This window comes from Plectropomus leopardus, chromosome 24, assembly GCF_026936395.1.
Source record: "Plectropomus leopardus strain MGB_pleo_1.0 chromosome 24, ASM2693639v1, whole genome shotgun sequence".
NCBI lineage: Eukaryota > Metazoa > Chordata > Actinopteri > Perciformes > Serranidae > Plectropomus > Plectropomus leopardus.
The window spans coordinates 17,598,669-17,615,716 of record NC_142199.1 but is presented as its reverse complement, the minus strand read 5'-3'; the positions used below and the strand labels follow the sequence as shown (position 1 = coordinate 17,615,716).

The window sequence follows — 17,048 nt, the reverse complement described above, 5'->3', positions numbered from 1 at the left end:
TTTTTTATTATTTACAACAGATTTTTTTGAATAGATATTATTGTAATAATTATTATTTTAAAAATTAAATTTCAAACATTATTATGACTGAATATTTTCAATGAAATATTGATCATGAAATATTTTATTATATTATAAATTTCCTTTTTATGACTAAAAAGGTAATTTTTACAGTAAAAAGGCTTTTTTTTTTTTTTTTTCATTTTTTGTTAAATCTTGAAAGAAAAGAAAGAAAATTTAAATGGCTGTTGCTTTTTTTAAAAAAGAGAAAGGTCATATTTTTTTCTTTAAGATTTTTTGCTGATTTCTTTCTTAAATTGTTGTTTAGAAAATATTTTGGCAATTTTTTCTCTGAAAAAGTTTTTGCGATTTTAAAGAATTTTTTCTTTTCTTTAAGTACTTCTTTTTTTCGTAACTCTTTTGCGATTTTATTTTTCTTAAAAAGAAAAAAAATCCCCTTTTTTAATGAAAAAAATGCCTATTTAATGTTTTAAGTGTTTTTTGTTTTTACTATTTTTTCTTTGCAATTTATTTTCTTTTAAACCTTTTGGGATTTTTCCATTTTTTTTTTTTAAAAATGTTGCAGATTTTTTTTCTGTAAGTTTTTTTTTGCAATTTATTTTCTTTAAAAAATCTTTTGCAAATTTTGTTTTTTCTTCAAAAAAAAATCATTTCAGTGATTTTCATAAAATAAAACAAAAAAAAAATACTACTGGATTTTTTTGTCCCTGAACACATCATGTGTTATTATACAGAAAATTCCCAAACTTTCCCAAAACTTTCCGAATAAAGTTAGGTTTTTTTTATTAGGTTTTTCATGACTTTTCCAGCCCTGAAAAAGGCTTTTTTTCCCACAGCATGTGAATGCAGCATAAATCTAGTTTCCTCGTGACTCCGGTGACAATTAAACAACAGCAGGCAGATAAAAAGCTTTAGTTGATTTGTTTCAGGCAGCAAATCCCTCTCATCAGACAAAATGGCAAATGGCAAATTGGATTTTTCTGCGCAACTCGTGAGCTTGGAGCCCCCCACCCCCCAACGTGGATGAATTGGGCATTAAGCTCATGGCTTTGTTGCTGAATGCATATTATGGAGCGAGATGTCTTGCGTATATAAAGGGTGCAGCGCCATCACTCTGCGCTGTTTTTGCCATCTGGCCTTTTTATGATCAGCCTGTAACGCTGTCAGCTCTGTTATTGATGCAGAAGACTAAAGGGTGAAGAAATAAGTGTTTTTTAATGCTTTTAGTGTCTTTTTTTGGGTGTTTATGTAATGTTTTACATTTAAAAGTCAAAGTCATACCTCTTATATTTGAGCCCTTTAAAGCCAGTTTTCTCATGCTGTGTTCAGACGCCTCCCACGTGCATTTAAACCTTTAAAACTAGTGCAAGCTGGTTTGACTTTTTAGAGGATAAATATGCAATATGCAACTTTGCAAGAGATGTACTGCGAATTGCATGAAATTTTGCAAAAACAAAACTATCCTGATAATAAGTTTTGGTTTTGTTTTTTTTAGGAGAGAGAGAGAAAATATGTGTTACTTTTTCTAATTGTTTTAAATTTGTTAAAAAACAATAATCATTTTTTTTTAAAAATCTGGAAAACTATTCATGAGAGTTCTTATCATATGAATAATTATTACCTAATTTTTAAACATATTTGAAAAAATATACATGACTTTTTGTCATTATTTTCAATTTATTAGACAAAAATAATAATACATAAATAAAATAAAAATAATAATAATAATAAAAAGTAATCTGGAAAACTATTCATATTAATTCTTATTATAATAATAATTATTAGCTAATGTAAAAATATTTCTAATAATATACATTACTTTTCTCATTCTCATTATTTTATGTTCTTTTAAATTTATTAGAACATAATAATAATAATAATAATAATAATGATAATAATAATACTAATAATAATAATAATAATAATAATAATAATAATAATAATAATAATAATTCTAAAAAATACAAATAAGAAAAAAAAGAAGAATTCTTATTTTAATAACAATTATTACCTTTTCAGGGAAAAAAAATCTTTATATTTGGGGTTTTTTTAAAAATTATTTTTCACTTTGTTTTTCTTTTTTTTACTCAATTTCGGGTGATTTTCAAAGGTTTCAGGTGTTTTTTCAAAGACATGAAGCCAATCTGTAGCCTTTTTCTCTCTGGTAAAAAAAATGAACTGTATTGTTTTAATGAAGAGTCATAAAAGGGAGGATCCCGTAGGTTATTGAGTAATTCCATGATGCGGCCGTGACTCAAACTTTTAATCACTCGGACAAGTCAAGCATGACTAACTCTCTGAGGGGCAGGTCGTCGCCTGACACGGACAAATTAAACAAGTGAGACTCTCTGAATGCTTCCTCGCTCACTCGGCCGGTGCACACACCTTTTGACGTTAAGAAAAGTGCAGATTGGGATGAAAATGGTGCAAAAACAGAACATATACACACTGAAATTAAAGGATCATTATGTGGTTTGGATTCACTAAATGTTTAACCCACAATTTTAAGGTTTGGATGGCTAATAATAGAGTCAAGACATGACTTTGCAGCTTCCTTTTTGCTGACACTGAGGGTATAAATGGAAGAGTTCAAATGAGATCTATATATTATGGAGAAATAACAGCGAAATAAATTCACTGATATATGCTCCAGATGGATTTTATAAAACCCAAAAGAGAAAGCTGCGCATAATGTGAATACTATCATTCTTCCCAGTTATTCTGTAATGTACAAAGTTTTTTTGGTGGCAGAAAAATGGCATTGGGGAAGGCACTTTATATTTTTGTTATTTTGAAATTTTAATGTCTATTTATGTAAAAAAAAACAACAAAAAAAAAACACGTTAATGTGATTTTTTTTATTGTACGTGTTCATTTTTGCATACTTTTCCTATAAATAATAATATAATAAAAATAATAAATAAAATATTCAAATAAAATAAATTGATTATATAAAAAATATTTTTAAAAAATAATAATTAAAAAACAAAAATTAAAAAAAAAAAGTGATGTAAAATGTGTTTTTTTTTTGTTTTTTTTTTAATCACAGGATGTGCAGTTTCCCCCCGTACGATATATCTACAGAGCGACGGTACAAACTGTGTGTGGAACGACATGAGCCAGCTTTAACAAACAAAATGTGCGGACAAGATAAAGGCTGAAGTAGGTCAGCTGTGACCGGGTGACACATCGATAAAGTGCTGATATCCTGATATGAGACCGTCAGCTCAGCTTTTCGCTAAGGCGGCACGCAGCTCGACAACGATGCGAAATCTATATCAAGAGGAGCCGTTTATCTCAAATATCACCGAAAATATAGAAAATATCTTCATTATGTCTCAGTTTATCGCAGCGTGACCCACTTTCTGATTTTCGACTCAACTGTGAGCTGACCGGTTGCTTGGATGTCTTGTCAAATTCACACTGTAAAATATTCAAAACTTTGATAAAAGTAGATTTAGGTCAGTAGGCAATTCATAAGGCGCATGAGTCATCAAAAAAAGGCTGGCTGATGATGCACTGCATCAGAAATGTCACCACGATTCCATCGACAACCAACCTGTTTTTTACTTAAGTTTGAAAAACCAAATAAAAAAAAAATGAATTTAATATCTTACTACAAGCAGCTGCACAAGAACTCTTTCTTTATATAAAGTGAGACTTTTTATGCATCTAGAAATAAAAAAAATCATAAAAAAAATAAAAATTTCAACTTTTGATTACAGTCCTTAAATGTTTGTTAATAAAAAAATTAAAAATTAAAAAAATCAACTTTTCATTACAGTTCTAAAATGTTTGTTAATTTAAAAAAATCATCTTTTCATTACAGTACTAAAATGTTTGTTAATAAAAAAAATAAAAAATTCAACTTTTGATTACACTACTAAAATGTTTGTTAATAAAAAATAAAAAATTCAACTTTTGATTACAGTACCAATTGCTCGATTAATCAGTTACCTTATTGACGGAAATCTTTTTTTTAGCTATTTTGATACACATTCAAATAATTTTCTAATTATCATTATTTTTATTTACTTTTCAAACTTTTTTTAAACATTTGCAATTCCGAATTTCTAAATATTGACAGAAAAAAAAACATTTTTTTTTAAATTGTAAATGCATATCAGTTCAGTATATATCGATTATCTGTATCTTTAACTACTAATAATCGGTATCAGGCCCTGGAAAACCAATATCCGTCAATTCCTGTTGAGAGCTACTTCTGAAGACACATTTTTAGTTTGTTTACATCTTTATTTTGTTTGAATGAATATTTTTTTAAATGTTGACAGCCAAATACCGATTCCGAATACCGGTTCCAAATATCGGTTATCGGTATCGGCCCTGAAAAATCAATATCGGCTGACCCCGAGTTGAGACATCCGTGCGTGTGTCATGTCAACGTTACTCACCGACAGTAGCCATGGTCTCCAGGTCATCCAGGCAGTAGATACGGTTATTTGGTGCTGCTTCTCCAGCTGAGCTGCTGGCGTTGCTTTTACTCTCTTTCGGGGAGTTGCTGCTCTCAGTGTTAACTGCGACTTTTGCTTTGGAGGACGCCATTTCTTTACGATCTTTATGTAAACGAGCTGAATATGTTTTTGGGGAGGGGGTTATGAGTATCCAGTGGGACGTTGGGAGTTGATATGATACATTTCTGGACGCAGCTATCGGTGCTCCATCTTTTGTCTCAGTAGCCGCGGCTGACAGAGGTGTCCTCGGTTATCCTCCACATCCGAGAAAGTAGCAAAAAACAGCAGCTAACGGTTAATTAGGAGTTAATTAAGAGAGAATATGAGATAAAGCTGCCGACACGAGAGAGACAAAGAAGCTGGTGACAGGTGCACTGTGCTGGCATGTAGCATTAGCGACTTTGGTTAGCAGCTAGCATCCATGGTGAGCTAACCGCAGCACCGGAGCTCCGACAGCGAAGCGCCGGGGTAAACGTCTCCCTGTCCAGGTTAAATAAGGAGCTTTAACGCCTATCTAACTCAACGAATCACCTAGCTTTTCTGACTCTATTTTACTATTTCGCTCCATTATTTACCCCGCTACAACAACAGACCTCACCCAGCAAGCTCTGCCTCCGTCCACATCAACCAGGAAGACGGTTCTTGATACGCTTCCTGTTAGGACTTTCAAAGTAAAAACATATTAACCATTATGACGACGTTTACCGCGTAAAACAGTCCCCAGACGAAATGTATTGTTTTATTTATTTCTCTAGAAGATAATTATAGATGCTAGTATTCTAAGGAAGTAACCGAACAGGCATTTTTGTAAAGTTACATAGGTATTTTGTGTTACGCTATCTGACTTCCGGTGTTTTCAAACTGACTGTGTGCGGCTTGACAAGGCTGGCACACAGCGACCGCGTGTTGACAAAATGCAGCCAATGAAAACGGAGCTGTCCCGGGACGTGAGCCAATGGTGTGAGAGGAAGGGTGTGGCGATAAGGAAAGGAGTTATTAACTCAACTGTCCCCAAAAAGACAAATAAATACATTCATATCTATATCTATATCTATATCTATATATATATATATATCTATATATATCTACATCTATCTATATATATCTACACACACATATATATTTGTATGTATGTATGTGTGTATATATATATATATATACACACACACACACACACACACACACACACACACACACATATATATATTTTTCATTTTTCCTTATTTTTATTTATTTATATACAAATTTTAAGGTTATTATCCATATGCTTTTTGCTAATTTCTTGCCTTTTTGAGGGGGGTCATTTTCACATTGTTAGTCGCAAGTTATTATGATTTTTTTTAAAGCACTCCAATTTCCTTGTTTTTTTCCTTAACTTTAATGTTTGCTTCTTTTAGTAAATTTAATTAAATTTAACATTTATTCATTTATTTATTTATATTATTTTAAAAGAAAAAATACAAATCATTAGGTCAATTTTCTATACTTTTTTTTTTTTTTTTTTTTAGGAATTTTGTACTATTTTTTGGTTTTCTTTCTTTCATTGCCTTCTTCCCATGTTTGAAAAGAAATCAAAAGGTTTAAATAACCAATGGCTGTACCGGCCATATTTGGATACGGCTTGGGTTCAAGGTGTCACGTTGGGTAAAAGAAGAAACTCAAGACATGTGTGCCACTGACACAGACTTAAAATACTCTGCAGAGTCAGCTGGCCTCACAGTTTCACTCCTTACAGTCAGAGCTGGAGGTTGAAGTCCTGGTTTGAAGCTGAGACTGCTCGCGTCTCGATTATTTAAATATGTCTCGAAGGTGCAGCAGCTCTGCTTTTAAATCCCTCTGCATTCATCCTCCTCGGACTAAATAAATCAGCACAATTCTGGATAATCATCTTTTAAATCGACACACAATTTTTATTTCCTTATTTGCACATTTTATAGATTTAAAGTTTTCGGACCACATTAGCAATGCAAAGCAAGAGAGGCTGTGATTATTATTCATGCTGCAGCCTGGGCTTTTTTAAATTTTTTTTTTTTTAGGCTGTCTGCTGCATGAAAGGAATAAAGATGTGTTTGATTTAGACAGAGGTGGCCTAACATTTGCACTCACGTCCTCAAGCTGTGAAACTATTTGGCACTCCGCTATGATACCGCCGCTCCTCTAAAGCCCGCCTGTCAAACCCAGAGAAAGGTGGACGGGCTTTAAAAAGGATTTGAGTGTGAAAGATAAGGGGTTGTGATTCACCTGATGTGCTTGAAAGAATTATCTCGATGAGTGAGACTTTAAGTAATTATGTTAAGAAAGAATGTGCTCAGTGATATCAGCTAATGATGTGTTATCGTGGACTTAGTTGATTAAAAAATGACCGCAGTGATCGGGAGAAAGAGGGGATTAAAACACTTTATTTTGAAAGGACACTTTATTCTTAAGAAAATCTCCCCAAATTGCAAACTTGTTTTGAATTTTAAATATATTTTTTTATTTTTATTTCTTTTAGGAATTTTTCCATAACAAAGTGCAAATTGATCTTTTCCGGCTTGGAGTTTAAATCTGCCTTAAAATCTCTCAGAATTTAAAGGGATAGTTCAGATTATTATAAAGGGAGGTTTTATGGATTATTTATCAATTTGAAAGTATATATTATATACATGGAAGCCAAGAAATATACTACAGTGGATGGGATCAAGCAATGAAATGTCTTTTAGATGCCTAATAAAAAGTCCTAATTAAAAATATCAGTTTCAAGTTTACACTATATTGAGAATATTTTCATGTTTAAAAAAAAAATTAAAGAAAAAAAAGAATTTCTGAAGAAAAAAATTGCCGAAACATTTTAAAGAAATATCACCAAAATTAAAAATGAATAAAAAATCCTAAAAAAACAAAGAAAATTCAAGAAAAAAAAAAATCACAAACAAAAATTTCTAAGAAAAAAAAAACCAAACAAGAAATGTTAAAGAAAAAAACTTTGCAACAGTTTTTAAAAATGGCAAAATTTTTAAAAGACAAACTAAATAAACTTTGTTTTACTTTTAACAAAAAAAGACAATTTTTCCAACTCTTGTCAATAAAGTTTTAATGACAGCACTTTTTTCTATTTGTACCAAGTGTTTATTACTATAAAATGTTTTATTTTTTTGTTGGGGGGGGCGGTAATAATAAAGTAAATATTGATCATGATCAGCCCTACTAGAATCTATATATCTCTATATGGTTATTGCAATGTGCCTTCCCCCGTATTTGATTGGTTAGCCAGGAGGAAGATCCCGCCCACCTCCTTCCGAACAATCCAACCTAGCGTCACTCCCTTCTGAACGGCGCCACCATTAAATTTATGAAACTTCTGGAAACCTCGCTCTGCGGACACTTACCGTTTTGTACATTATCTGGGCGGAATATTATCTTTCTGGAAATTTCTGGACCGCTAACGTTTTAAAAAGAAGTCTTCTCATTCGGTAAGTATTTTCAGAAAGCATCCGACATTCGTGGGTGTCAATATTACAGTTAAAAAACGCATTATCAATATTATTACTTTTTCTAGACATATTAGCGACGTATTTGTCATACTGTGGTGGGAATTGTTTCTCTGTGACTGGAAAACTAATATATTTCGGACAATTTAAAACTGTTTTTAGTTTTAAATACTGCTAACAGGAGCATGTGATGCGGTGTTGCGTCACCGTTAAGCTAATAGTAAATAGCTAGCTAACGAGCTAATGGAACAGCTGGTGTTGATTGCCTCTTCACATGTTGGTTTAACTCACAAACCATAGCCTAAAACGCTGTTTAAAACGTGTTATTTACCTTAATAAACTTAAAGGAGATGCCATGCCCGGCTGTAACATCAAACAGAGATGATTTTTATCATTTTTATTCACGAGATCATTGAGAAGATTTGCTACAAGGTAAGCTACTGTTACTATGGTAACAAACCCGAATCACTCTTCATACAATAAGCCCTGCTATGAAAGTATTATTAATATTATGTTAAAGAGGCTTTTGCATGTTACATTGCTGGGTAATTAATTCAATAACTATAGCTAAGGTTATTTTGGTGAGCAAGAAGGCTGAGGAATAAATAAATAATCATAATATCAATACATAAATTAATAAAAGTCTTAAATAAAATGAAAAATAAATAAATAGATGAATAATGGACACTGACAGAAGCAAACAAACAAAAAAATTCATATCACATCACAGGGTTTCACCAGATAAAATTTTGTATTAGTCTGATTTTTTTTTTTTTTAATTGTAAAAAGCAAGAAAATAAAGTGTTGAGAGTGGGGTGTGAACCTAAAACATATTTGTTTATGGTTAATAATTTCTGCATTAAAATAAAAAACAAAACTAATAACATAGTTCAGATCATAATAACAGATTACATATTTAAGGGTAAATCACGAGTGATATATTACAATTTTTGAAAACGCGAGAACTTGAATTAAAAAAATTCATCGCTATTTTACACTGAGAAAAGAGGATAAAAATAATACATTTGGATGACACAGAAATTCTCCATTTTTTAAACAGGCGTCTTGGACCAGTGGTTTTTTTCTTCCAGTCTGCAGAGGAAATGCATAATTGGCAATCTCTTGGTGGTGAGTACTGAAATTTGACCTTCAGTGTGAGTGAGGATGCAAGCAGCATGGCTATATAACATGATGGAAGACACACTAGAACCTGCTGATAAATGTGCATATTGCCACAACATGGCAGGAAAGAAAAATCTTAAAAGGCATTGGATTAATTAATCTAAAAATAAGGCCTAATTGGTATTAAAACGTCTTAATTAACTCTTTCCCATACAGTGGCAGCTCACCTGTAACCTGCTCTTGGGTGGTCTGGCTGTGGAGGCTACTACCCAAAAAGTAAGTAATGGAATATGTGTTTTTTTTTAGATATTTATGGCAATAATTCCCATAATAAAATTTTATAAAAATAATAATAAGCATAAATTGCTTTGATTTCGCCTGTTTGCCTGCTTTTCATTTTTTTTAAAACTTTTCTGTCAATCTGTGTTTTCAATGTATTATAAGGGACACTGTTGTGGATGTTGTGCAATAAAACTGTATTTTCACGTCCAAAAACAAACAAACAAGATGCTCTAAGTACCCAGGGTAACAGGAGGAGAGGATTACTGATGTGCTGACCCTCTTATTTTTGTTTTTTACCGTCTTGTTTTCAAAATACGCAACAGGAGAAACATTTAGCAACTTATTTAGATCATCTTATTTCGACTTGATGAGAGGACACGCTGGACACGGTTTGAGTTCAGGTATAGTGAGTTTCCAGCTCGGTTATGCTGAATGAATAAACTGATATCTGATGTTTGATTCCTTTCAACAACAAGCAAAACAACATGTAAATATGCAGAGATCACAACAAAGCCATTACTTAGGGACTGTTCTGTAGCTGTGCTGCTTCCTGACATTTTGGGGAATGTTCCACTCTATAGTTCCACTATAACTCAAACAGAATATTATTTTTGGCATTATTTTTGTACAATTCAAGCCAACATAAGAAAATAAGTGAAAAAAAAACCCCAACAAAAAAATTGATTTTGCTCTTGAAAATGACTGTCATTTACAAAACTGCGATTTTCCCAGCTTTTTGTTTGAAATGTTTTTTTTTTTTTTTTTTTTAATGAAAATGCACTAATTCAGAAATGATGAAGGAACGGAAGAAGCTAGAATTACATCTTTTTTTATGTATGAAAGCTAAAGATATGTTTTTTATCTTGATGTATTTTTTTCAATTTTTATATTCAAAACACAAAATATTCTGGAGGTCACAGCAGTGTGCTTTCTATCTGTATTCGTCAGTTTTTAATCTACAGATGTTACAGCCGTAGGCTTCTGGTTGTATAAAAGCTTTTATATTTTTATCGAGTGATACAATTTACAGTTTATTGTGGTTTGACAGATTCTCAGAGCATTTCATTGAAAACAAAATGACAATTGTAAGAGTTAGAACTGTTGTTGTTCTTGTTGTAACTGTAGTGATGTCAGTTATATTTGGTTTAGGTCAGAGCCATAATGTGAAATTAATCTGTACTCACTACATCTCAGCCTTTCATACCCTCAGGTAATGAAAAAAAATTAGTATTATATTGTCAGTAAATCTTAGCCATTACTAATCCTGTGCGAATGCGCTCCATGAAACACAGATGTGGGGGTGGGGGGTAATTTTCGACATAACATGAGGTCTCTATAGGTAATAATAGTCCTGTGCTATTGGGCCTTATGTCTGTGTTGTGTTTTTGGCATCTGTGCCATGACTATCCCACTATATCTTTTTCTTTGATTTTCTACCAGTCCACACATGCTCCACGCTGGACTTCTGGACTCCAACCCAGCACCCTGTGGTTCCCACACCTAGATCTACGTAATAGTAAGGGCCAATTTTATTGTCTTTAAGTCTGTGATGTGGTTTTAGTTGGCCTCTGTGCCGGCTGATCTGTTTGATTATTGATCATGGCCGCCGTGCCATGACTATCCATCTCTGTAACTATCTCTTATCTCTGATTCTACCTGTCAATCTCTCTGTCTATCTCTATTCCTCATCCCTCTTTATCTATTCATAGCCGCTGTGCCCTGACTATCTCTCTGTATCTCCTCTCTATTTCTCTATCTGCTGTGAGATTTTAGTGCCATTTACATTTTGCCACCTTAGAATTCTGAGTTTCTATCTGCGTTCTGAGCTGTTTTGAGATGTTTTGAGCTTCAAAGTTCCGCATTCATAATTTCAAAAATTATGAGAACATTTTTTGTTTAGTCCAAATAAACATATAATTTTTATGAAACACCTCACATAATACTAATATGTTGTCACAGAGTAAGAAAAATAACTAAAAAGAAATGTCAGATAGAACCCCATGAAGCTGAGGTGGTGATTTGGCAAATGTAACACACACACACAAACACACACACACACACACACACACACACACACACACCAATTTCCACGCCAAGTCCCTGCAGACTGAGCTATTGCTGCCCAGCAAGATCTACAAAAGGTAAGTGCCATTTTTTGTTTTTCATGTTTGTGTTGTGTTTTTGGTCCACCGCGCTGACTGATCAGTTTGATTATATTTCATGGCCGCCATGCTGCCATGTCTGGTTGGTTGTATTTAATGGCTGCTGTGCCATGAGTATCCCCTCACGTATCACCCTACAGTGTCTTTCCCTTATCTTTCCAGCTATATCATCTCTCTTGCCTCTCACATAAAATATATAGTGTTTTTTTTTCTTAAAATCTGTCATGTGTTTTTGGTTGGCCACCGTGCTGATTTATGTCTTGGAATGATCTTGTATGGCCGCCGCGCCATGACTGTCTGTTATGCTTTTATATATTTTTCTTAGCTTGAATTAACATTGGTAAAATACTATATTTTTAATTATTAATCCCTGAATGCGAAATTCATTTTTTTTCCACTCTTGTAATCCGTACATACAAAGATACACTAAAAATACACACATTGACACACAGGACCTGCAGGCATGTCAATAATTGTAGCGTGATGTCAGAGAGATAGAGCTGCTACATAGTAAGCGCTTCAAGCAATTAGGGCTTTGGTTCTTTTTTGGTTTTCACCGTAAGCTGTCTGCGCGTTCAAATACTGTTACGGTTACCACCATAGTGTGGCACGGTATACCGATTCTAGATAGATACAATACCAGCTTTTATTAATACCGATACTTTATGATTGACAGCGTTTTACGCTGACACTGCCGACTTGATTAATGAATTCACAGAGCGAGACGTCCGTTAATAAAGAGATGTATTTTGTAGTTTTTGTTCAGTCTCTAGTGCATCGCTATGGTGTGCAGGCGAATTATTTGGGTTTGAGCTTTTAGAGCCCGACGACGAAATGACAAACTTAGACTTACTGTCATTTGTGTGTATTGTTTTTATACATATTGAAACTAACATAAGCATAATTTATATATCTCTCCCACCCCACAAGGCGCACAAACACATGCCAGCAAAATCTGCGGCGTTACCCTCCAGCTGTGTTTGAAAACAACACAAAGTGTGAAAAACATTTTTAAAAAATGCAAAATTATTAAAGAGAGCATTAGCTGAGTTAATCTTTTTTGATCAGGTGCCCATAATCCCTTCAGTAAATCCCCCTCAGCAATTACATTACAGCACCCACCCTCTTGTATGCAGTTTGGATATAACACTTTGTTGTCTTTTTAAGACACCAAGAAACTGATGGCCAGAATTTAGTTCAATGTTAATTTATACAATAATAATGATAATAAATTGCATACCTATCCTCTGCCATCCCCTTTATAGCCCTTCATTTCTATCATGCCAGAACTCTCGTTTTACATATTATTTCATTACTTTTCCTGGTGTTTTAGGTTTTTGCAGTGGTATGGTTTCAGTATTGGTATTGAGGCAGGTATTTGGGGCAAGTATCATATCGAAGTCAGCATTTTTGTATCGTGAAGACGCTATAATACCACGACAAGGTGTTTGAACCCTAAATGTACTAATTTTACACGTTACTTCTGACAGTGTAAAGATATGATCCATCAAAGATGCAGTGCGCATTCCTCTGGATATTGTCCGCATCTCCATATTTCGTATGTCTGATATATTAAACAGGATACGTCAAAGATGCAGTTAAGATGCACTTTAGCAGATTTGAATTCAGGATATTATAAGCATATTTTGGGTTATCAGAGACGCATTAAATATATGGAGTCATATCTTTTGGGTATCAGGCACATTTATATCTGATATCTGAAACAGGATATGTCAAAGATGTTGGTGATATACGAAAAGATCCGACACATAGATCTTAAGCAGATTACATTGTGGGATATTTTATGTATATTTCACGGATTGGTATCCTGATTGCAGATTTTCAGGGTCCAATTTTGTCCATGTACGGAGATACGTCAAGATAGGGTCCGTCAAATATGCAATGTGTATACTTGCGGATATTGTCCGCATCCCTGACATAAAAACCTTGGATAGCCCCGTATTTTCTGGTCGCTTGTCCGGTATAAGCCCCCCAATGTCCTCAAATCGTAGAAATGCCCCCTGGATTTAAATGTTGTAGCCATTAGAGTCACAATGTGCTCTTGACCAAAATCTCTACCATAAGTCACGAAAAGCACAAATGTGACTCCTCCGTGTGCTGCCATCACCATTATGTGTCTCCGCAATGCTTCTCCCATCTGCTGAAGTCAGCACGACTGTAATATGGTCAGCCAGCTCTGTCATTTTTCCTTTGCAAACTGACCCCCGCACCCCCCACACACACATATTCTCCACTTCATTTCATATGTCTACTTTCTGGAAAGTTTTCCTCCCGCTCTAAGCGTCGCCTCCTTGCCGCTGTTTGAGCAGCTGCGGCGTTATCGGGACAATGATGGGGGGCAGTGACAAGCGAAGACAGTGTTGGTGGGGATGTGGGCCTAAGCTGCTTGGTATTATAAAAGTCTGCTTTCTTACAAATCTGCCCAGTGGAAATTATTCCTGTGGCTTTCTTTTTTCAAAGTATTCTCTTTGTCTCTTTCCTTACATGACCTTTTCCTGTATTCAAGGAGGAATCAAAGAGAGGAAGGGGATATAAGACGGACTTAGACATTAAATACTAATGCATAATTCAACATTTGAGACGAGTGAGGGTATATCAATGGGGGTTAGAAATGGAGCTGTTAATATGAAGACAGTAGCTGGCGTGACGGACACCACTCTGAATCCTGAATGATATACAATTTCTTTTTTAAAAAAATTTCAAAAGAAAAGACGATGATGGGCAACCTGTCAGGGCTCATAATAAACCGGAGAATTCAATCTGAAATCGATTGTGCATTGCTTACACTGTGAAATTAAATTGAAAAAAATTAAAACAAATCTTTGAGACCAGCCTCCTTGAAGAAGGAAAGTAAATATAACTAAATTTACTTGAAATTTAGCCATATGTAATTAATTTTAAGAAGTTTCAAGTTTCAAAGGGTTAATAGTGACATTAGTGCAAGATAAATCGCAGAGTTAAAGTGGTGTGCTTGCCTGTTTTGTTGTTCCCATTTGTCATTTTTATGCCTCCGTGCAGGTGATGGTCAAGGGGCATTATGGGAATTATGTTTTTGGGTTGTCCGTCCAATTCTCGTGAACGTCACATCTCAAGAACACCTCGAGATTTCTTCAAATTTAGCAAAAATATCCACTTGATTAGATTTTGGTGGTCATAGGTCAAAGGTCAAGGTCACTGTGACCTTTGTCCACTGCATAGTTGCGAATATATATCCCATATCTCAAGAACACCTTGAGGGAATTTCTTTAAATTTGGTGCAAAAGTTTGAATTTACCCAGAGATGAACTAATTCAATTTTTGGTCATCAAAGGTCAAGGTCATGCTGACCTTGCATTCATTTCATTCTTGTGAAAGTGATATCTAAGGAATCCTGTAAAGGGCATTTCTTCAAATTTAGTACAAATATCCACTTAGACCCGAGGATGAGCTGATTATATTTTTTATTATTTTTTTAATTATTATATTATTATATTTTTATATTGCATCGTCTCAATCACGAGTAGATGCACTCTTCCTCTTGCGTGGGGATACAGTTGGCAGACATTGTTCAGAAAGACAATACTTCCTACGTGAAACTTCTCTCTGCAGCAAAGCCCCAAAATATAAAGTGCAGATACGTGGGAGGTTTTCCTTCACATTATTGACATTTGGATCTTATTTTGATCATGATATTAATTATAACTCGGCCTCAAATCATCGATTTTCCTCATTGAGACTGTCTGCTGTGTCTCTGGCAGAAAACAGCTGAGTCCACGTCCCACCGACTCCTTAAACAGTGTCAGCGATCTGAACTATGAGGTTAGAGTGAATGGAATTAATAACTGCTTTTTTGCAATTACTGTCTCATTAGTTAATAATGACTGTATTTGGATCATCATGATAAACTGAGTTTCCCTGAATGCCTACTCACTTGCATGCTTTCATTACATAATTACTGACTCATTTGGCATCCTTGCATGATTTTTTATACGGGGGCACAAAACTAGTAATTCAGCATCAGCCACTGGAGTGCTTAATTATTGTTCACCGAGGCGGGCTCCTGTAAGGCAGAATAACGTGTGAATGTACAACGGCATCAGCGGATCTAAACACATTCACATAGTAAATAAAGATGTATTAACCACATAGAGAGGGGCAGTTTGATCACACAGCGAAATGCTGCAACCTGAGACGTCTCAGTGAAATATCCCTGAATTTGGCAGTACATCCAACCATCCTCACAACTACAAAAGTTAGTTAGATGATGAGCTGCTGTCAGATCAAGACCCTGGTGAGGGGGTAGCTCACCTGGTAGGGGCGCACCATATAAAGGCTATGTCCTCATCGCAGCAGTCGGTTTTCGATTGTTATCTCTTGCCCCTTGCCCCATGTCTTCCTTTTTCTGTCTTCCTTTCAAACGAAAGCTGTCTTGTCTAAAAAAAGGCGGAAAAAAACAGAAAATGTACGATTGTAAAAGACAGATTGTTGCATCAGCTGTTCAGGTTGCCATTCTCAGATGATACTGAAAGTCACTGGATTCGGAGGTCCTGAGCTTGTGTAATTATAGGTGGTCTGCCTTTGTGAGGCCGGTTGGATTTACCGCCAAATTAAAGGCAAAGACATTGGCTTACAGTAGGTGAATGAACATGCAAAAAGTTCTGCGTTTACGTTTTTGTCCATTGGAGTTCCAGTAACTTGTACCCAAAGTTGATGTAAAAACGCTGATAACGGATACACAATAAGTTCTGTTTCATCAAATTCCCGCAGAGGTAAAAGGCTATTAGACCGCCTTGAAACACTCATTTAGCTCCACAGGTTAGCTCTCCACTCTAAGAGCCAGTCTGTCAGTTTAAGTGTTAGAAAATGTCTTTAGCTTCAAATGTGGTCTGACAGGATTTCTTTGAGCTCCTACTCAGCTGCATTACTGTGAAAAACACCCACAGCAGCAGAACGTGTAAGTCAAGCAAGAAGGCCAACATTCACATTGACTCTTAAGGTCTTGCAGTGAGGTTATTTAAACCAGGATGAATATTATGTTTTCATGAGATCCAGATTATATGTTTGTAAGATCTCGGGACATTTTTAGCGTTTTAGGACATTTCAAGGATTTAAAGACGTTTCTAAATGGAGGAGGTTGCTACTATTTCAGCACGTTTCCAAGATTTTAGGATGTTTCTAAGATTTCAGGATGTTTCTAAGATTTTCGTACATTTCTAGGGTTTTACACATTTCTAGGGTTTTAGGACATCTCTAGGGTTTTAGGACATTTCTAGGATTTCAGGACAGTTTTCGGATTTTAAACACGGGATTTTAGGACGTTTCTTTATTTCCTCACATTTATTGGGTTTTAGGATGTTTTGTAGGATTTCTAGCATTTCAGTACATTTCTAGGGTCTTAAAAATTTAGGCATATTTTACGGATGGGTATCCTGATTCTGGATTTTTCAGGGTCCAATTTTGTCTGTCAAGATAGGGTCTGTCAAAGATGCAAGATTTTTAAGATCTTTGTTGGATTTCAG

The 17,048-nt window shown here is 34.7% G+C and overlaps 2 protein-coding genes across 2 annotated transcripts in view; one reads left to right on the top strand and one right to left on the bottom strand.

Annotated features, from left to right (window-relative positions):
• The window catches only part of prkx (protein kinase X-linked), a 34,775-nt gene extending 29,633 nt beyond the window's left edge, over nt 1-5,142 (bottom strand). The window contains exon 1 of the mRNA XM_088074269.1: nt 4,434-5,142. Coding sequence (XP_087930395.1) covers nt 4,434-4,584 — 151 coding nt within the window. The 5' untranslated portion in view covers nt 4,585-5,142. The remainder of the gene's footprint in view (nt 1-4,433) is intronic.
• Nucleotides 5,143-5,407: 265 nt separating this feature from the next.
• The window catches only part of LOC148185529 (uncharacterized), a 173,853-nt gene continuing 162,212 nt past the window's right edge, over nt 5,408-17,048 (top strand). The window contains exons 1-5 of the mRNA XM_088074912.1: nt 5,408-5,465; nt 8,381-8,395; nt 9,024-9,091; nt 9,302-9,361; nt 10,808-10,883. Coding sequence (XP_087931038.1) covers nt 5,408-5,465; nt 8,381-8,395; nt 9,024-9,091; nt 9,302-9,361; nt 10,808-10,883 — 277 coding nt within the window. The remainder of the gene's footprint in view (nt 5,466-8,380; nt 8,396-9,023; nt 9,092-9,301; nt 9,362-10,807; nt 10,884-17,048) is intronic.